At 39.9% G+C, this 17,848-nt stretch overlaps 1 protein-coding gene across 2 annotated transcripts in view; it reads right to left on the minus strand.

Annotated features, from left to right (window-relative positions):
• The window catches only part of ZCCHC14 (zinc finger CCHC-type containing 14), a 37,137-nt gene that overhangs the window by 8,719 nt on the left and 10,570 nt on the right, over positions 1–17,848 (minus strand). For both annotated transcript variants that reach the window (XM_081199977.1, XM_081199978.1), the window contains exons 3-7: positions 6,424–6,497; positions 4,275–4,346; positions 3,970–4,079; positions 509–603; positions 358–412 (exon numbers count right to left, since the gene is read on the minus strand). In XM_081199977.1, coding sequence (XP_081056103.1) covers positions 358–412; positions 509–603; positions 3,970–4,079; positions 4,275–4,346; positions 6,424–6,497 — 406 coding nt within the window. The remainder of the gene's footprint in view (positions 1–357; positions 413–508; positions 604–3,969; positions 4,080–4,274; positions 4,347–6,423; positions 6,498–17,848) is intronic.

Genomic DNA, 17,848 nt, shown 5'->3' on the forward strand with positions numbered 1-17,848 from the left:
TGTTTCCATGGAAGAATATACATGGGAAATCTTACATCAGAACTGTAAATGATGTGTTGATTTTCAAAGGCAACTAAACATTTTCTATGTTAATTCTCTCCAATGAAATAAAGCACCTGTACAAAGTAAAATGCCACCTTTGAATGTCTTTTGAGTTTATCATTGGGTCATCTAAACATGCTCAGAACAGAAGGATGACATAATGCCAGCAATACCAAATTTATTCCACACAAAGAATGAAGGGGCAATCTGTGAAGTCACTTTCAAAGTGATAGTGAAAAATGTTTCACATAATGTAGAAATCTGAATAGCATGCTATAGCTTCCCTACATCACACATACACTAAATTCATCTCACCTTCCGGAAGCACCCAGCGTCGTACCTACTTTATAAAGGGAAGTGTTGCCTGGACCTAGAAATAAGGAGATCAGGTGTTTGGACAAGGCCTGAGTGGTAAAATGTCTATTCACATGTTTGTTAATAGGGAGAAATGAATCATAAAACTCACTTGAACTTTGAAATTGCTGGGAGTGAGATGAAGTGCTGAAAAATTTCTTGACGTGGTCATTTTTCCAGATGTGGGAAGGTAATGATGCCAAATACCTGAAAAATGATTTCAACTGAGTAATGGTGTCTTTGCATTTGCACCACAAAGATCAAAACTGCAGCTTTAACAGAAGAGTGCCAAAATGAGCATTTTAGCACACAGGACACAAACAGCTACTTGACACACTATGGAAATACCAGGCACACATACTGAGGAGGTCCCTACAGACAAATGCTATTTGTTACAATGTGTAAATTGTCACAAGGAGCCCTGAACCTCACAAGTAGTCAATGAGAAGAATATGGTTCTGTCTTGATACGGAGTATACACAACAAACGCAAACACCTACTAATTTCTGAAATGCGAAGTGGGTCATATTAACACTGCAATGTGCTAAAAAAAATGAAACTAATCTGAATTTGTACGGATTGCTGCTAACCGAGCGCTATAAATCACAATTTATATATATGTATATGTGTAGGTGTGTACAAATGCATGCCACTTCTCTCAAAAGTTGTTTACAATACACAGAAGAACCATAAAACTAGTAACAGTTAAAAGTCAACTAATCAAAAAACATAATTTCAGCAACAAAGAAAAATTCAGTATCAGCAGTCAGGAAATATCTGGGTAAACAAAAAGGTACATTAGGGAGCTCATTTCACAAGGTGGGTGTTGTTGTTTAGTCGTTTAGTCGTGTCCGACTCTTTGTGACCCCATGGACCAGAGCATGCCAGGCACTCCTGTCTTCCACTGCCTCCCGCAGTTTGGTCAAACTCATGCTGGTAGCTTTGAGAACACTGTCCAACCATCTCGTCCTCTGTCGTCCCCTTATCCTTGTGCCTTCCATCTTTCCCAGCATCAGGGCCTTTTCCAGGGAGTCTTCTCTTCTCATGAGGTGGCCAAAGTATTGGAGCCTCAACTTCACAATCTGTCCTTCCAGTGAGCACTCAGGGCTGATTTCCTTAAGAATGGATAGGTTTGAACTTTTTGCCGTCCATGGGACTCTCAAGAGTCTCCTCCAGCACCATAATTCAAGAAGAGCTCATTTCACAAGGGAGCTCATTTCACAAGGTGGGTATCATAACATAAAAAGACCCTGCTCTGAACCCCAGGCAGCCAAACTTCAGCATGGTACCATCATAAGAACCCCATCCAAAGACTACAATGACCTGGGCAGACTATATGGAAAAAGGTGGTCTTGGAGAGAACCTGGTCCCAAGCTGTTAGGGCCTCACTGGCTAAAATCAACCACTTAAAACTTCCCAAGGTAAATATTTAAAATGGAGGGCAAATTTTGAAGTGTACATGTAGACAAGGATGGAATTGTGAACAATGAAAATTTCAGCAGAGGAAATATTTTATAGTATTGCTCTTACATAATAAATTTTCAAGAGATCAACAGAAGTGAAAGATAGCAGGCAGGCTTTTAAATGTTCTCCTCTGCCAGTGCTTTGCTTTCTCTTGAAATTAAAAAGACTGAGCTCCCTAGAAACATATGCTAACTACATGCTATATATAAACATATTGTCATAATTTCTCCATAGGCTTGTTTGAAAGCAACTAAGTATTTGAAGGTCCCACAAGCTGCTTAGAAGCAGGAATGGAGAAGAGATCAAATTGGGAATATGTTTCTCTTGCATTTACATTTTTAATCACAGTTCTGATCATTTACTAGGGATCACAAGACCCAAACTGTTAAGGCAGTATCTGATTTGCAGACGAGTGGGGAGAAAAATAAGCAAACCTCAACAATCCAGACCAAATCACAACATCTGGCAAGTCAACTGGTATGTGCTCTTCTGGAACCCTTGGCCCAATTACAATCTCTATGGTCCCATGACTGTGGCTTTATTTTACAGTGATCAGGGACATGTGAAAATCATTAATATGAAAAATGCAGGCACTACAGTTTTGGAGCCTCAAACTTGTAATGAATCCAGTTTTTTAAAAAAGAAAAAGAATCTGGACTCCAACTCTTCTATGAAACAGCAATCACTGTATGGATATGCTAGTTAGTACAGCAAAGGTGGACTAATTAAAACTGATCCCAAAAGCCCAGAAACCTCATGTCCTTTGCATCTTGCAAAGCCAATAGCTGCAGTGATCCAAGTTATTTCTACTATTATATTGCTCATGTCAGCGAAACATGAATTTCAATACTGGGAAGAAACTAACTAAACGTTGATGCACTATTTGGTTTGTTACCAGAGGCACATCCTTCCTGTCTCAGCCCGGGAAATTACTTGTGCTGCTCTGTCAATCCTAGCAAAAGTGAAGAAAGACATTCCTTGAGCCTAAATGATACACAGAAATTTTGTTTCCAACACACCACTGAGTACTATAAATTATGATTTTCTAAACTTGATTGGAGCCCTCAGAATACAGCCTATTTCCCACTAGAGTAACTATTTTTATCTACTGAACCTGGCTTATCATTTCAGGGGCCAAATAATGTTCTAACCTAGTTAGGATCTAAAAAGCTGCATCGGAGTCCTTAAGATTCATCTGAGCTGCATTACCACAAGCTATAACTTGGGCTTCTGCTGCTAGTATGATTCCTTCTTTGTACTTTAAAACTTGCTTGTTAGGGGACTTGGCACCATTATTTTCTGCCAAAATGATTCACCTCTCTTGTCACTCAGGCCATGAAGTGGGATCTCTCCATGTGCAGGCTTCCTGTCCTCTAACAGATCCATCACAAACTACTATTGCCACTCAAAGGTCCCTGGTCCCTGAAACAATTCTACCTCTCTCCTTATGCATGCAACCCAAAATGCCTCCTCAAACCACACCTTTGCTGGGAGCCTCTAGAACAGCTCCCTAGTCCCAATGCCCTGCTGTAATTTAGTCAAGAATGGGTAAATGAAATAATGGAAGAATGTTTATTGCTGCCATCATTGTTTCACTGTGTCTGTTTTTATATTTGTAAGCCCACTGGGAGTAAAGACCAGTCAAACCTGTTCTTTGTAAAGTGCTGGGTAAATAGATGGTGCTATCAAAATAAACTTTCACAAATGGCTGATATTTGGGTATCTGGTGGGCCCTTTTGGCTCCTAAAACTGCAAACAAGGGGCCAATACAAACCCCTACCAAGTAGAACTGCTTGAAAGACTTAAACATGTGTAATAGCAATTCAGGTACAGCCAATGCCAGTGCTGGTACTGGGTCCAGAAGGTACTAGCTATGCCACCCCGCATTTGGAGCATAATTACTCAGCACTAAGGAAATGCTGTCAAGATAAATGTGCATAAAACTAACAGCAAACTTAAATCCCAGTAAATCTGACAAAACATTCACAGACCAATATGCAGACAATCAAAAGAGTGAGAGAATTATTAACAGCAAGTATTTGACCCAAACAGGTTTCCATTTGGTGTAGTTTCCTTTTCGCACTGACATAAAATACTTGCAAAGCATACCTAAGGTCCGATTCCAGGTCCATGTGGTTTCTTTCTAAGTAAAATGAATCTGGACCAGCTAGGCATGGAATGAATTTCTCCAATTTTTCTTCTGGGTACATTTGACCTAACTAAGAGACAAGACAATACGTTTGAATGCAACAATTGAAATTGAAAGAAACAAACCAACCCAAGCTTATTTACACAATTTATTTAAAACAGCGCCTTGCAGATAGCCACTGTTTCAGTTGCACTGATACTAAAATATACCTCAGGATGCTTCTGAAACATTTCTTATACAACCCAAGACATTTTATTCGTTTTACCTTTGAAATGAATTCAGTCACTTCAGCAGAAGACTTTGTTACCAATGTCACTGAAGAATCAGACCATAAGACCTTTGGGAAGAAAGAAGAATTTGAGTTACCTGCATCAAACATATCTGGAATTGGCCTTGCTAGGATGCATGACCAGTGCCCTCAGATTGGTGACTGAAAAAGGGATTCTGAGAGGTATCTCTGCCTACTTTTACATGCCAAAGATGACTATCTTCCTTCCTTCTCCCTGGGACCTCTGGAATAATCTGCTATGCCACTCTTACTAAACTGTACTGGCATAGATTGCAACATTTTTTTCTCCCATTGTTACACAAAATCCTTTGCTGATTATAGTGTATTATTTTGTATCTGAATTTGTGTACCAAATATATTTCAAGTTAATACTGTAAGTCCGAGCCCATTTCACATGTCATCCTTTGGACAGGTAGCATTACTCTATGTGGGAGGAACTATTCCATATTAAAAAATGACACGAAAACCATCACATGAACAAATTCTACAGTCAACACCTACTGTAACTTGTACAAAAGCTGTGGCTATACTCTGCTTCCTTAGGTATGAAGCAGAAAAGCAGCACAAAATGTGCCTCTTTACATCAGCAAAGTATTACTAAGGGAGAACTCCATATTGATGGAACAATCAGCATATTGCAATAATCACACCCACTTGCAGTGCAAGTTGTTAATGATGGGGGCTAATGCGTGTGAGAATACGACATGTTGTAGAATCTGCAAATCAGTTGCTTATCAGGACACGAGATGGGCTTCTAACCTATGCCTATGGATTTGTACCTGAAGTTACCAAGCCAACATGGTCAGCGTTCCCTTTCATGTATTTTCAATAAATTTACTGAAAATTTATTAACACTAGCCAGAGGATCATTAGGCTGTTGGCTGACGGATTTAATTCAGCTATATTTACATCTTAACACAATGCCCAAGAATTTATCCAGCACTTTAAATTTCGTACTTTTTCAGTCTGAGATAGAGGCATTTATAAATTATGGGGAAATATTGCCTTATGCTTAAAAAAGAGGGGGGGGAGAAAATTAGAGTGATATTTCTACATGACGCTAGTATCGATGACAACCAAACACACACAATTTTCCAGAACTGATGCTGCTGCCAGAAGTACTGGTGAGAGGAGAGAGTTTCAAAATACATTACGTAATTGAGGAATTTCCTCTTCCCAGCACTTGTTCCACCAAAACCAAGAAACGAAAAGCAGAGTTTCTAGCACCACCACAGGCTTTTAAAAAAAATCTCTTTTACACACAGATAAATGATACAACGTGAGGAACTAACTAAGCTCTTGAGGTTATACAGCCTTCAGAACTATGGCAGGATGGTTCTATTAGATTACATCTCACTTGCCTTTCCAGACACTTGAATGTGAGAGAGTACCAATGAGATCTGCCCAGAGAGGATGGGATACAAATCTAAATTAAAGAAATATATTTGAATTTTCAGTACTATTTTATACAAGTTGGCCCCAGAACAATTTTGCCGACAGCTACCTGTAATTCTCACTGAAATTCTAGCACAACACCCCTGTGTTATGCATGTGATATTCTGGGTAGAGCAGTTTATACATGCAACTCTCTCTCCTTTTGTAAATCGCCAATAATAAAACAGCAGCCAAGAATAAGTAGAAAGCTGGGGAAAGAAGTTATGAAAAACGGCAGAAGCATTTGGACAGAAGAGGCAAAGAGGCTGCTTCTGCAGTGGATCATCTACAACCAGGGAATTAGAGTGCAGCTAAAAGACACAGGGATTTTTGCTGTTGTGGCTTATACTGAGAGTAAAATATATTCAGTGCATTTTTAAAAAAAATCTAAAATTAATTTTTAGCTATTCAACATCTTTACACCCATGCTCAATTTCCCCTATAACTGTATGGCTCACCTCCAGTTAGAACATGGTTTCAATATACTGTTTGTTTTAGTATATTGTGATGTAATATGAGAAAAATTTTATCAAATGTTTCAGATATAGTTTTGGTGTCAAAGCTAATAGCGTTTGAACACATAGTTTCGGTCAAAAGACATCTGCTAAAGCAATAGAATCCTCAAGGCCCCAAAGGCTGGTCCCTTTCATACCTCTTTTAAATTTAAAAGTTCTCATTCCTTGGAACTTACCTCAAAGGAATATTCAAAGTTCCTATCATTCTTCCTATGCGATAATCCCTTTAGTTCCACTTTTTCAACACTCACTGTTAGAAAACAAAATGAACAAGATCTGTTAGGAACATAGAAAACTAGCTTATATTGTCAGAACATTGGTCCATCCAGTTTACTACTGTCTACATGGATGGGCAGCAGTTCTCAAGTTTTCAGCCACAGGTCTCTACCAGGCCTACCTGAAGATGACAGGGATTGAACCTGGGACCTTCTGCATGCAAAGCAGATGCTCTGCCACTGAGTTATGGCCCTTCCCCTCAAAGGAATATTGTTGTGTCCCAAACAGGCAAAGGATGAATGCACAACATTATTTCCTTTCTCTCAGTTCCAGAGATGCAAGTTCACAGATGCTCCTGGTAGTAGAAAACAGCAAAAACCCTGCACGTCTACTCTGGTGTTCTTGGTTGGCATCAAACCAAACATGACAAAAAGACTTAGCAAATTGGTATGAATGTTTCAGAATGATAATGGCCCTTAACTCCCACATTTCCAAATAGGCTAGGCTAAGCATGGTGACTAGCTCAAAGTCATCCAGTGAAAATCATGGCTGAATGCAGTGGCAGAGAGCAGGCGGGGGCGGGGCTGGCGTGCGTCCCGGGGGGGGGGCAGCTGTGATGGAGCCCCACCAGGATCGCGTTGCTGGGGGGTGGTGCACTCTCCCCGCCCCCTTGCTCCACCTGTGGCTGAATGGCAACTTCCAACTTCCAAACCTGTTTTCCCAAGGCAACCATTCAGCATTTGTTTCACTCTTGCTTTCAACTTTTACCTTTCCTAATGCACCCAAATTCTAGTTCCTTGATTCCTTCTAGCAGCTCATTTCTACCAAAAACTTGTAGAATGAAGGCCTCTCTTATGAACTTCAGACAACTTTCCCATCTTTAGCAGCCTAGATTTGGAGTAAGCTATACTTGTGGTGATTACAGGAGCAGTTGCGGTAACTGTAATTGTGATTCCATGTGGAAGACGTTTACAGGACACAGTAATGTTTTTGTTATGGTTGTGAAGGGGAAAGGTTTTGCTAGAGAGGTAGAAAAAGAGCACCCTCCCTCCCCAATCATTAATACTTTGTCACCCAACTAAACCTTTCATCGGCTCCAGGAGACTAGGCTCTGCATACATTTGAACCTCGAGTATTCAAACTCCAAGTTGTTACGTAAAAATAAAAATAACAGTGAGGGAAATTTCTAGAGGTGCAGCCATACTTTTCTATTGAAGGAAAAATACCCTGTGACACTTTAAAGACTAACAAATTTATTATGGCATGAGCTTTTGAAGATTAATCTTCCACTTCATCAAATGAAGTTGTCTCAAGTCACTGAAAGTTGATGCTGTAATAAATGTGTTAGTCTTTAAGGTGCAACAAAACACTTTATTAATTTTACTGGAGGAAAGTTAGCATCAAAGTCCCTTTGCCACTGGGATTCTTTGCCCTTTCCTCTAGGAAATTTGGTTCTTGTTGTCACCAAGTAGAGATGTACTGATCAGTTGAGGAGCCATGCATATGCTGAATGGTTGCTCACAATAGTCTTGAGGATTTTCAAAAGCCAAGACTGCAGACCACCTCAGACAGAGCTTTAAATGGAGCATTTCTATGTTGTTCTAAGCACTGGCAACCTCTTCCATTGCTGCTGTGCATGAGAAAACACATACATTTGCTCCATTGTCAACTCAAAAGGTGCTCATCAATCAAGCTCAAGATGGACTGGATGGACTTTTTGAACTTCATGAATGACTTAAAACAGGCCAAGGCCATTTTCAGAACTCATATCCTGTTATTTCTGAAATTAAAAGAGACTTTATATTAAGACATGGTTAATGAAAGCATGACTATACAGGAAGAAACAACATAGGCACTTACTTGCTCCATCTGCCAAACACTTATGGAATAAAGCCACAAATGGGAGCTACTAAAACTCACATTTTAATTGTCCAGAACTCAACTTCCAAAAAATATCAGAAATGACTTTGAGGAAATCTTCAGAAGTTGAGATCAGGAGGTCTCTAATAATAGAGTTACTAAAGGACAAAGTCATGCTGAAATACTATTTGCCAGTTTATACAGAGCTGAAGTTGTGAGCATCTTGAAGAACAACTGACAGAATATTAAGTTTGCTTTGCAAGTTACCCAATACAGTACTGTACTGGCACCGAAAACAGAATGAAGAAGAGTTCCAAACAGACTTTCCAAAAAGGAAACATCACTCTCAATGAATTGTTTCTTTTTTACATTGCAACATTCAAAGAACTACACAACCACTTCAAGCCTTGAGGTAAGCAGCTCTTATTCAAGACTAAGGCTTTACAACTGAGGCACATTTGGACCATCATTTTTTTTTAAAAAAAGTGAGCTAGATGATAGGCTATCACAACCCAAAATTAGTGCTTACTCAGAATGTTTTTAACATATGCAAAATACTCAATTTTGAAACAAAAGGAAGAGTCGGTTGATTGTACCTTTCTAAAAACACAACTGTTCTTAGCTTGCTAGTGAATATGCCAGCAGGCAAAGTCAACAAGAACATGTTTAAAAATAGCAATGTCTGTATAATAGCAGCATTCATATGTAACACTAAACCATAACATTTCGTTTAGCAAACCGTACTCTGCAGGTGTACATGCAGCCAGAGCCCCTCCCACTTGCACAAAGGGAGGAGCAAACAAACCACAATGGGAAAAGCTTAGCACGTTGTCCAAACCTAAGATCATGATTTGTTTCATCCTAACTAACCACAATCTCAGATTCAGATATACGGAAGTTTCTCTGTCATGGTTTGCTCACCCACTTACACAAAGGGGCATGATTTAATAAGCCAAACTTTATGGCTTACCATGACCTGCAAATGCAGCCAGTGAATAAAGGTAATTTGGAAAAAGTCAACACAAATATTTAAGCATTTTTCCAAACCTCACATAGCTCCCTTCCCCTCTTGCCCACCTCTTGAATAACATTATTTCACTCTACATGGTGGATTCCAGTTTTAAATGAAAAAGCTCATGTTTCACTTTTGCTCAGTCTGGTCCATATTTAGAGAGCACCAACATATAGGAACCACTGAAAGAAACATAAATAAAATAAAATAAAATAAAAACTCAACTAAGCTTCTAGAACTATTTAATACCTGTAGTATTACTTTTCAGTACTTTGTACTCCAACCACATGTTCATCTTCCTCTAAAACCTAATCAGACTTAACTAATAGGGATTCATGAACAGTCCTAAGTGCAGCCGGTCATTTATTTACAGAGTACTCATTCCACTGTGAAGCAGGTATCTGAACACTTTGCCATGGATGGAAGGAGGGACATAGCATACTATCACCGTCAGCCCCACAGGGAGCAAGTGCCTTGTTTTGATTGCATGTGCTATGTTGCTTAGGCGCCTGCTTCATCATAGGTGCACTAGTCAGGCCTGAGGGCAAAACTTAAAGCTGCCATCCATATGTCCAAGGGTCATAGGACTTGGCCTCAAAATGAAGCAATAGAAGATGGATTCAGCAACTCATAAGCTGGTGTCTGGTGCCTTTCAGTACAAATGATCCCTGTATTCATTCTGTTTATTAACTAAATCTGAAACACAGTATATGATTTTTAAAATGTGTGTAAACTACATTCAGAAAGAAATCACACCAATGCTCAATAGAGTATGTGCCATCGCAAACTCAGGAATATAGCTGATACTATATTCTTGGGGCTTCAACAAAGGGTTCCTTACTAGAACACTCCACTTGAACTCCTTTTTTCACCTCCACCCCACCCCATTTATAACAGCTCAGCTGAGCTTCCTATCTCATGACCTACTCTGTTCTAAATCATTAAATATTAAGATGACACAGAAACCTTTAGACTTAAACTTTACTCCATTTAATGCTCAGCACACGAGACACAGGATTCTCCTGATACACATTAACTTGTTCCAGAGACATCATGAGCACAGTAGAAGGAGAAACAATTCTGTCTCCTTGGGTATGTGGGAGAGCTGTGCTCATGACAAAGACTTAATTTTCTTCTGCTTTCAAGTCTGCTTTACATGGGGAAAGTGGCCCTCAAACTGCTGTTAAACCCCAACTCCCATCAAGGATTAATAGTAGTTAAGAGTCCAACAACAGCCTGAAGGCCAGAGGCTCCCCATCCTTGATTTACACAAATACACACAGTGCATCACTCTTTTCTGCACCTGTAAAGTACCAAAAATGAAACAGCCAGTGAGCAGGTAAAAAATTATGGGCTTTTCATAACTTATTAAGAAGCAATTAAACATGCATGGACATCAAATTACCACAAGCTTACTACCACCTTTTTACATAACATTATTATATGCCCATCCTATAGGTTAGAAGAGTAAAAAAGTGCTTTGTATCTAACTGAATTCCAGCTTGGAGTCATTAGTAGCCAGTGCTTGTTCAATGATCCTGCTGAAATGAATTATCTAAATCCAATCAATGACCCCATTGAGCATATTTTCCCACTGTATGATTACCCAAACCACATTCAAACACAGTTTTTGATACAACAGGAGTCTGCTTTAATAAAAACTGATCAAGTAAAAAAGGTACTACAGGGCATGTAAAGTCTTTTAGACATGCTAGAACAAGCTCTTTGGATCTGAGCCAAGACTGACATGTAACAAACTTCAGAAGTCAGAGTTAACACAATGAGCCCAGAAAATGGAATCCTAGCTACTCCATATAGAGGCAATGTGGACATACATTTTTATATTTGAGAGATACTATGGATGTCCATGCACAAGCACACATGCCATGCATAGTGAAAGGAGCCCTTCAAAATCTGACTGACCTTTCCCTGAGGGAACCCACTATTTGTGCACAGTATATTAGGGAAAGGGAAGCACTGATGCGTCTGATTCCTAAAGTGTCTGCATACAAAGATAAACTCGTAGGTTGAAAACAGTACCAGAACTTGGTATACACAATTGGCAATGCAAAAGAGATGGGGCTATTTACTACTACTACTACTATGTAAGAGACAGGTTGCCTTCACCCATACTCGTCACTGAGGAAGGCCTAGTACCTTTATAATTAACAGTTGCTTCAATCAAATACTACAATGAAGATTTTTTTCCACTCATGCAAGATGAGCTCTCTGTGGCTGCATTCACCCATTATCTTAAAACCATAAAAAGGTAAGGTAAAGGTACCCCTGCCCGTACGGGCCAGTCGTGTCCGACTCTAGGGTTGCGCGCTCATCTCGCTCAAGAGGCCGGGAGCCGGCGCCGTCCGAAGACACTTCCGGGTCACGTGGCCAGCATGATGAAGCTGCAGCTGGCGAGCCAGCACCAGCGCCGCACATGGAAACACCGTTTACCTTCCCGCTAGTAAGCAGTCCCTATTTATCTACTTGCACTTAGGGGTGCTTTCAAACTGCTAGGTGGGCAGGAGCTGGGACTGAACGACGGGAGCTCACCCCGCCACGGGGATTCGAACCGCCGACCTTACGATCAGCAAGTCATAGGCACTGAGGTTTTACCCACAGCGCCACCCGCGTCCCATAGTTAAAACCATAATTAAGATTTAAATACGATTAAACATGAAGCAGCAGCATGGTATATATTGTTCAAAACTTCCCCCTTTGCTCCCCTTGGGAGGAACAAACCATAAACTTTGGCTTGCCATGTCATCAGAGCAAAAGTTTGTGGTATGTTTGCCTCAAGCGAACCATGAGCAGTAAGGCAAGAACAAACTGATGGTGCAGCTTGTGCTTTATTTGGAAAGGAATCAGCCACAAACTCAGGTTCAGACATTAACTATGGTTTAACATGATGTGCAACCAGGTTAACATTCCATTTTCACCTTCATTCAGTCTGTTCTAAGAAAGCAGATCTAAAAAAGGACACCACAGACCTCCTTACCTCTACAAGGAAGGTTGTTTAAATCTTTTAACACAGCTCACATACCACACTGACATCTTTTTCCTATAAGCAAACTGATATCCAACTTAAAGACTACTAAATTCTATAGAAGCATGTAGTCCTTTACTCAGAAGGCTTTACAATCTTAAATGGTTGCTTTACACTAGATTTCAAGGTCAAGAGAGGGGAAGAGATCTGGTAATAAATCAGCAACAGAATGTCTACAGTAGCTAGTGACAGTTAATCACAGGAGAGCTGCCATTTAGTGATTACAGTATTTGTAGACTCTTCAAAGTGCTTTCCAATTTTTCAGGACGGGCTGGGAACTTTTTCAGTGCAAGAGCTTCATTGGCAGGCCTCAAGGTGCCACATGCAAATAGCAGGCAGGACCAGAGGTGAAGTAGACAGAGCAGAGGATGCACTTCATATCTTTGTACAGTTAAATGTATTTCAGCCATGCAAGAAGCAGAGGTTTCTATACACACCTCAATCCTTCATCCTGGCCAGAGGCATTATCACAGTTCAAGGACTGCAATAACTCAAGGACTACCTGTCTCCATATGTACCTACCCAGACCCTGAGGCCCTTCTTTGTGTGCCTCCTCCACAAGAGATCCAGAGGGTGGCAACACAAGAACAGGCTTTCTCTGCAGTAGTTCCCCATTCATGGAATACTTTCCTCAGGGAGCTCAGCTGGTGCCTTCATTATACACATTTAGGTGCTAGGCGAAAGTGTTTCTCTTTAACCAGGCCTTTGGCTGAGTGACATCTGATGCCCTTTTAAAATGTGGTGTGGAAGGGGGATTATTGGGTGGTTTTTGTTTTTGTTTTTATTATGTATTTTCTGTTTTTTGTATCGTGATTTTATGTTGTGAACCACCCTGAGGTCTACAGGTATAAGGTGTTATACAATTTAATAAATAAATTGGGGGATGTAATCCACTGGGAGAAGTCAAATACAACATTCCTTGTTTTGCTAGAGTGGACATGCAAGGGAATGTTTGGTCCAGCCAGTCGAAACTTCCTGTTCCTCCTGGCCTGGAGCATCCTTCCTTGCATGTGACTGGTAGGTGGGTGTGACCTTTCCAGACCTGGTAAAAGGCCAAGTCACGCAGCCACCTCCCTCTCTTCAATCTTTTTTTGTCCTGTGAACCTCCTGATTCACCTGGACTGTACTGCTGGCTGCCAGCCAAGCAGTCCCCCAGGTTATCTCCCATATGGGGTAAACCTGTTTGTACATGTTTGTAACTTTAAGCCTAAAGCCTGCCTTCAGGGATCACACTGTGCTCTGCCTGTTCATGAGAAAAACCACTTTTTGTTACTTATAAATAAGACTGTTGTGTCTTTATTCTTTTAGGAGGGATCAAAGGGGTCTTACCAGGAATAATAGAACATATCTTAATCTGGGCAAGCCAGAATGAATTGTTTATTGTCTTAAGACCAGTTTTCTGCTGCATAAGAAGGGGAATGTAACTCTGCTATATAAAGAAACTTGCTAGTGCGAGTTAGGAAGGATATTAATAATCAATATATCCTCTCCTGCCACCCTCAACATTCCCACATAAATAAATTCCAGCCAGGCAAAAGAACTTGAGAAGAGCACTGAAAAGGGCAGTGAAGCCCCAAGTTTGGGGAAGTGTCTTGAAGGTTGGAAAGACCTGGAGGGCCATATTTTATCTCTAGACCTGAGATTTCCTGCTCCTGTTTTATGGAATAGCAATATTCATAGGGACAAACACATGGAATGCTTATTTATTGGTTGTGCCCCTTACTTTTAAATTGCAGTGCTAATCTTTTTTATGTTCCTGGCTGGTTCTGCAAATGGGTATTTTCAGTTTCAGACGGTGAATAACTCTCATGTGTCTCCAAAAACAGGATCTAAATTAAAAGAAAAACTTGTGCTCATATCCTTTCATTCTTAAAAAAATAACAATCAAAACAAAGTATGAATTCAATGGCCAGAGGAGTAGTGAAGTCAGCATTTTAGTTAACCACAAAGTCCATCTTAATAAGTATTCCAGAAGTTTATTAGTATATTAAGGGTTATGAGAAAAAAACAACTGCTATTTAAAAGGGGAATGACTCATCTCAGGAACAGGAAACAAAAAACCAGATGCATATTATTTCTGCACAAAACAGCTGAATACAACACAGTATGATCTGATGCTAGAAGCAAAAAGGTATTAAGTTTTTTAAAACTCCCTGGATAACAGTCTATATCTTGTATTAAGAATAAAACTACTGAGTCTGCCCACTTTCTAGGAGACTTAAAAAAAAGAAAATGAACAAACTTGTGAAAAACAGTGTTGTATGTCTGTTCCTGGAGCCGAGAATATATTGTTGATCATCACACTACTCTTTCAAATTCTTACCTCCTATTCACTGCACACCTAATCTATGAAATGTGTGCAGAAAGACAAAGGTGGAATTAAAAAATGTCAAAGAATCTCCAGCGCCACACTTCATATCAGTCTAAACAAATGTCCTGAATTTTTTTGCCAATCTCAGTTCTAGGTAAAAAAACAAAGATTCCGGACTTCAAGGTAATACAGTAAGTACACGCATCCCTTCTGAAAAGCACGATCATCCAAAGTTCAGAGGTCAGTTAACAACCTGCAGCTTAAATATAAACTTTCCAAATATAGGAAATCTATACTTGGTCGAAGGTAGCTTCATTTCGGGGAGAAAGGGGATGTGAATCAACATCTAGAACTATTGAGGTTGGCAATGCCAAAATGAACACTCACATTTTTACCATTTTGAATCTTGGAAACCTATCCTTGGAGCCAACAAGCTGTAGGCAGAAAAGTTTTAAGCTAATTTTGCAAATGATTTTTTTTTGGGGGGGGGGGTTGCCACAAAAACAACATTTGGCTTCGCTTTGAATAAAGCCTTTAAAGCACAACATGCAAGGTTCACTTTCCAACTGTAATAAGAGGAAACTCTCTGTATGGGAAACCTGGACTGCTCCAAACACAGGATCTCTAGAGGCATAGCCCAATGGAACGTTCAGTACACAAAATTAAAACAAGTTATTAAACAGGCTGGATGCATGTCACAGTAGATTAATATAAACCTATGTTGCAGCGACATGCACAGTTAGTTGCCCAGTCTCAGAATGATTTCTTAAGAGCTAGAAAAGGGCAACTAAAAATTATCAACGGGTAGGAGCAGTGTGAGCCTTTTTATTTTTTAAAGAGATAGGGAATGCTAGGATGGAGGATATGACAGAGGGTTTCTACAATGACAAATCAGGTGGATCAAATTGGGGAATTGAATCCAACATTCATTTTGATGCACTATTTTTCTATGTACAAGGTCTACCTACTCTATGAACAGGAAATCATTCTGGTATGCGGTCTCTCTACAGGTAATTTTGTGATACAGCCCAACAACAATTTTACCATGTGATCAACTGCTTGAATGGACAAGGCCTGATTTGTAGTATTCATGACTAAACAATGCAGCCATAACCTTTTAAAAAAGGATTGGACAAATTCAGGGTAGTAAGTCTATTAATGTTAAAATTGAATTTCTGCAGTATCCTGTGAAATAAACAGCCGCTTGTCAGAATTAATCAAATCAGGATCTGAAGCAGCTGCAGAACGTTCATGTTTTCAGGCATTAATTAATCCATGTAGGATTATACCTGGAACCTGTCAGTGGGACTACAATATAGTATCAGCAGCTGCTCTGACAGCATGCGCCTGAGAACTGTCTTGTGATAAGACACCCCAGCCAGATCAGATGGCAGTCTGAAAAAGCTCTATGCAGAGTAACATTTGTGACTAAAAAACTGCAGCCTTAATATAATTCAGACCTAAAATGGTAAAAAAATTATGAAATTAAGATTGTGAACAAGAGGAAGTGATTCTCTGCATTTTGATGATTGATTACATGGGGGTTTCAGTGGACAACATGGAATTCGTAACCAGAATATACATGTATACATACAACATAAAAATAGTGAATACTATTTTAAGATGTAAAATATTATAATACTACATCATAATACTGTATGCCAAGGTGGGGAAACATCAGTTCACAGGCTAATCTTGGCCTGCCAAATTACCCTGTGAGACCATTTTCCCCATACCACACCTACCTGCTGACGTCAGTAGTTACATCTGCTGATATGGAGGATAGGATTTAATCCTGCCTTGGCTGTCTTGTCCTGTTCTCAGCAGAGCCCTCCCACCTCCTTCCCAAGGCCCAGCTCCTTGCTTACCCAGCCTTGGTTAAGGCAGTGAGAGGGCTAAGGGCAGGCGTCAAATGTTGCTGAGGGCCACCAAAAAAGGTATTGAGGGCCGTATGCGGCCCTTGGGATGAGCATTGGACCACCCTGTCTTAGAAGCTTATAGATACTGATGTCACACACAACTGCAACAAAGCCCACACATGCTACTGGCCAGTGTGCCCACACATGCCCACTTGTTGACAATCTACACTACAGCCTGAAAGAATCAATTGCCTCGTTCAGTTTAAAAAGTAGCCTCAAGCTAACTCTTTCCCCCTACCGCTAAGTAGTTATTTACAAGCATGAACTATCAGAGAACAGTTGCCTTCCAGAAATCTAACAAATACCAACCCAGTCCAGACCTGCCTATTCTTCCTTCCCTCCTCACCCAAGTCCTTCCAAAGTACTTTAAACAGGAGTCTATGACATGCCGTATTTCGGATGATAGTAGAAAAAACAAACAACTGTAATTCATCTTCAAACTCTTACAAAGGCTAGGTATTTCACAAAACACCTGCCCCAAGTCAAAATACAGAAAATGCAACTATTATCAATGCATAGCTTCTTGCTACTCAAGGAATAACAGCCCCATCCAATCACTCTTTGAAGTCACCCAACCTGTTCACATGAGTCACACAGGGATACTCTCTTAAATGATCTTGGTGATTTATACCACTTTCTCTCAGCCGTGTATGTAAATGATGTAATTTCATCAGTGCTGCCCCTTCAAGTTATTGTTAAAAATAGCACAGGCATGATACACTGATGAAATGGATACACTCAATGCAGTGAGGTAATGCAATAAATCAATGATCCTTCCTAAGAAGCACAACGCAAGATGTTAGAGAAGATAGCAGCTCTGCATTTTCTACTTGGTCTTTTCTTCCTTCTTCTGCTTTCTTTTTTGCTTGATCAGAGAAAACAAAATGATGACTATTCAAACTATAAAATAAATTTAAAAATCAATTTGGGGGGATAGTCATCACCAAAAACAAATCATTTTGCTGCGTGACAGCTGACCCGTATTGCTACATCTTGATTCCCATTACTTCTAAAGTTGATCAAAAGGCTGCATCATCTACCCCTTTTAAGACTTAAAATTGCCTATACCACATAGACTCAATGTAGGTTAACAACATTAGAAACAGAAGAACTTAAATATGCCATAAACAATTTCCATGCTTTAAAAGTATACTACTAAAATATCCCATGAAAATTGCAGTACTGTACTTAAATGTGGCCATAAATTTAAAAGAGTTCAGGTTCAACATTCCCTTTCATC

This window comes from Podarcis bocagei (genome assembly GCF_964188305.1).
Source record: "Podarcis bocagei genome assembly, chromosome: 7".
Classification (NCBI taxonomy): Eukaryota; Metazoa; Chordata; class Lepidosauria; order Squamata; family Lacertidae; genus Podarcis; species Podarcis bocagei.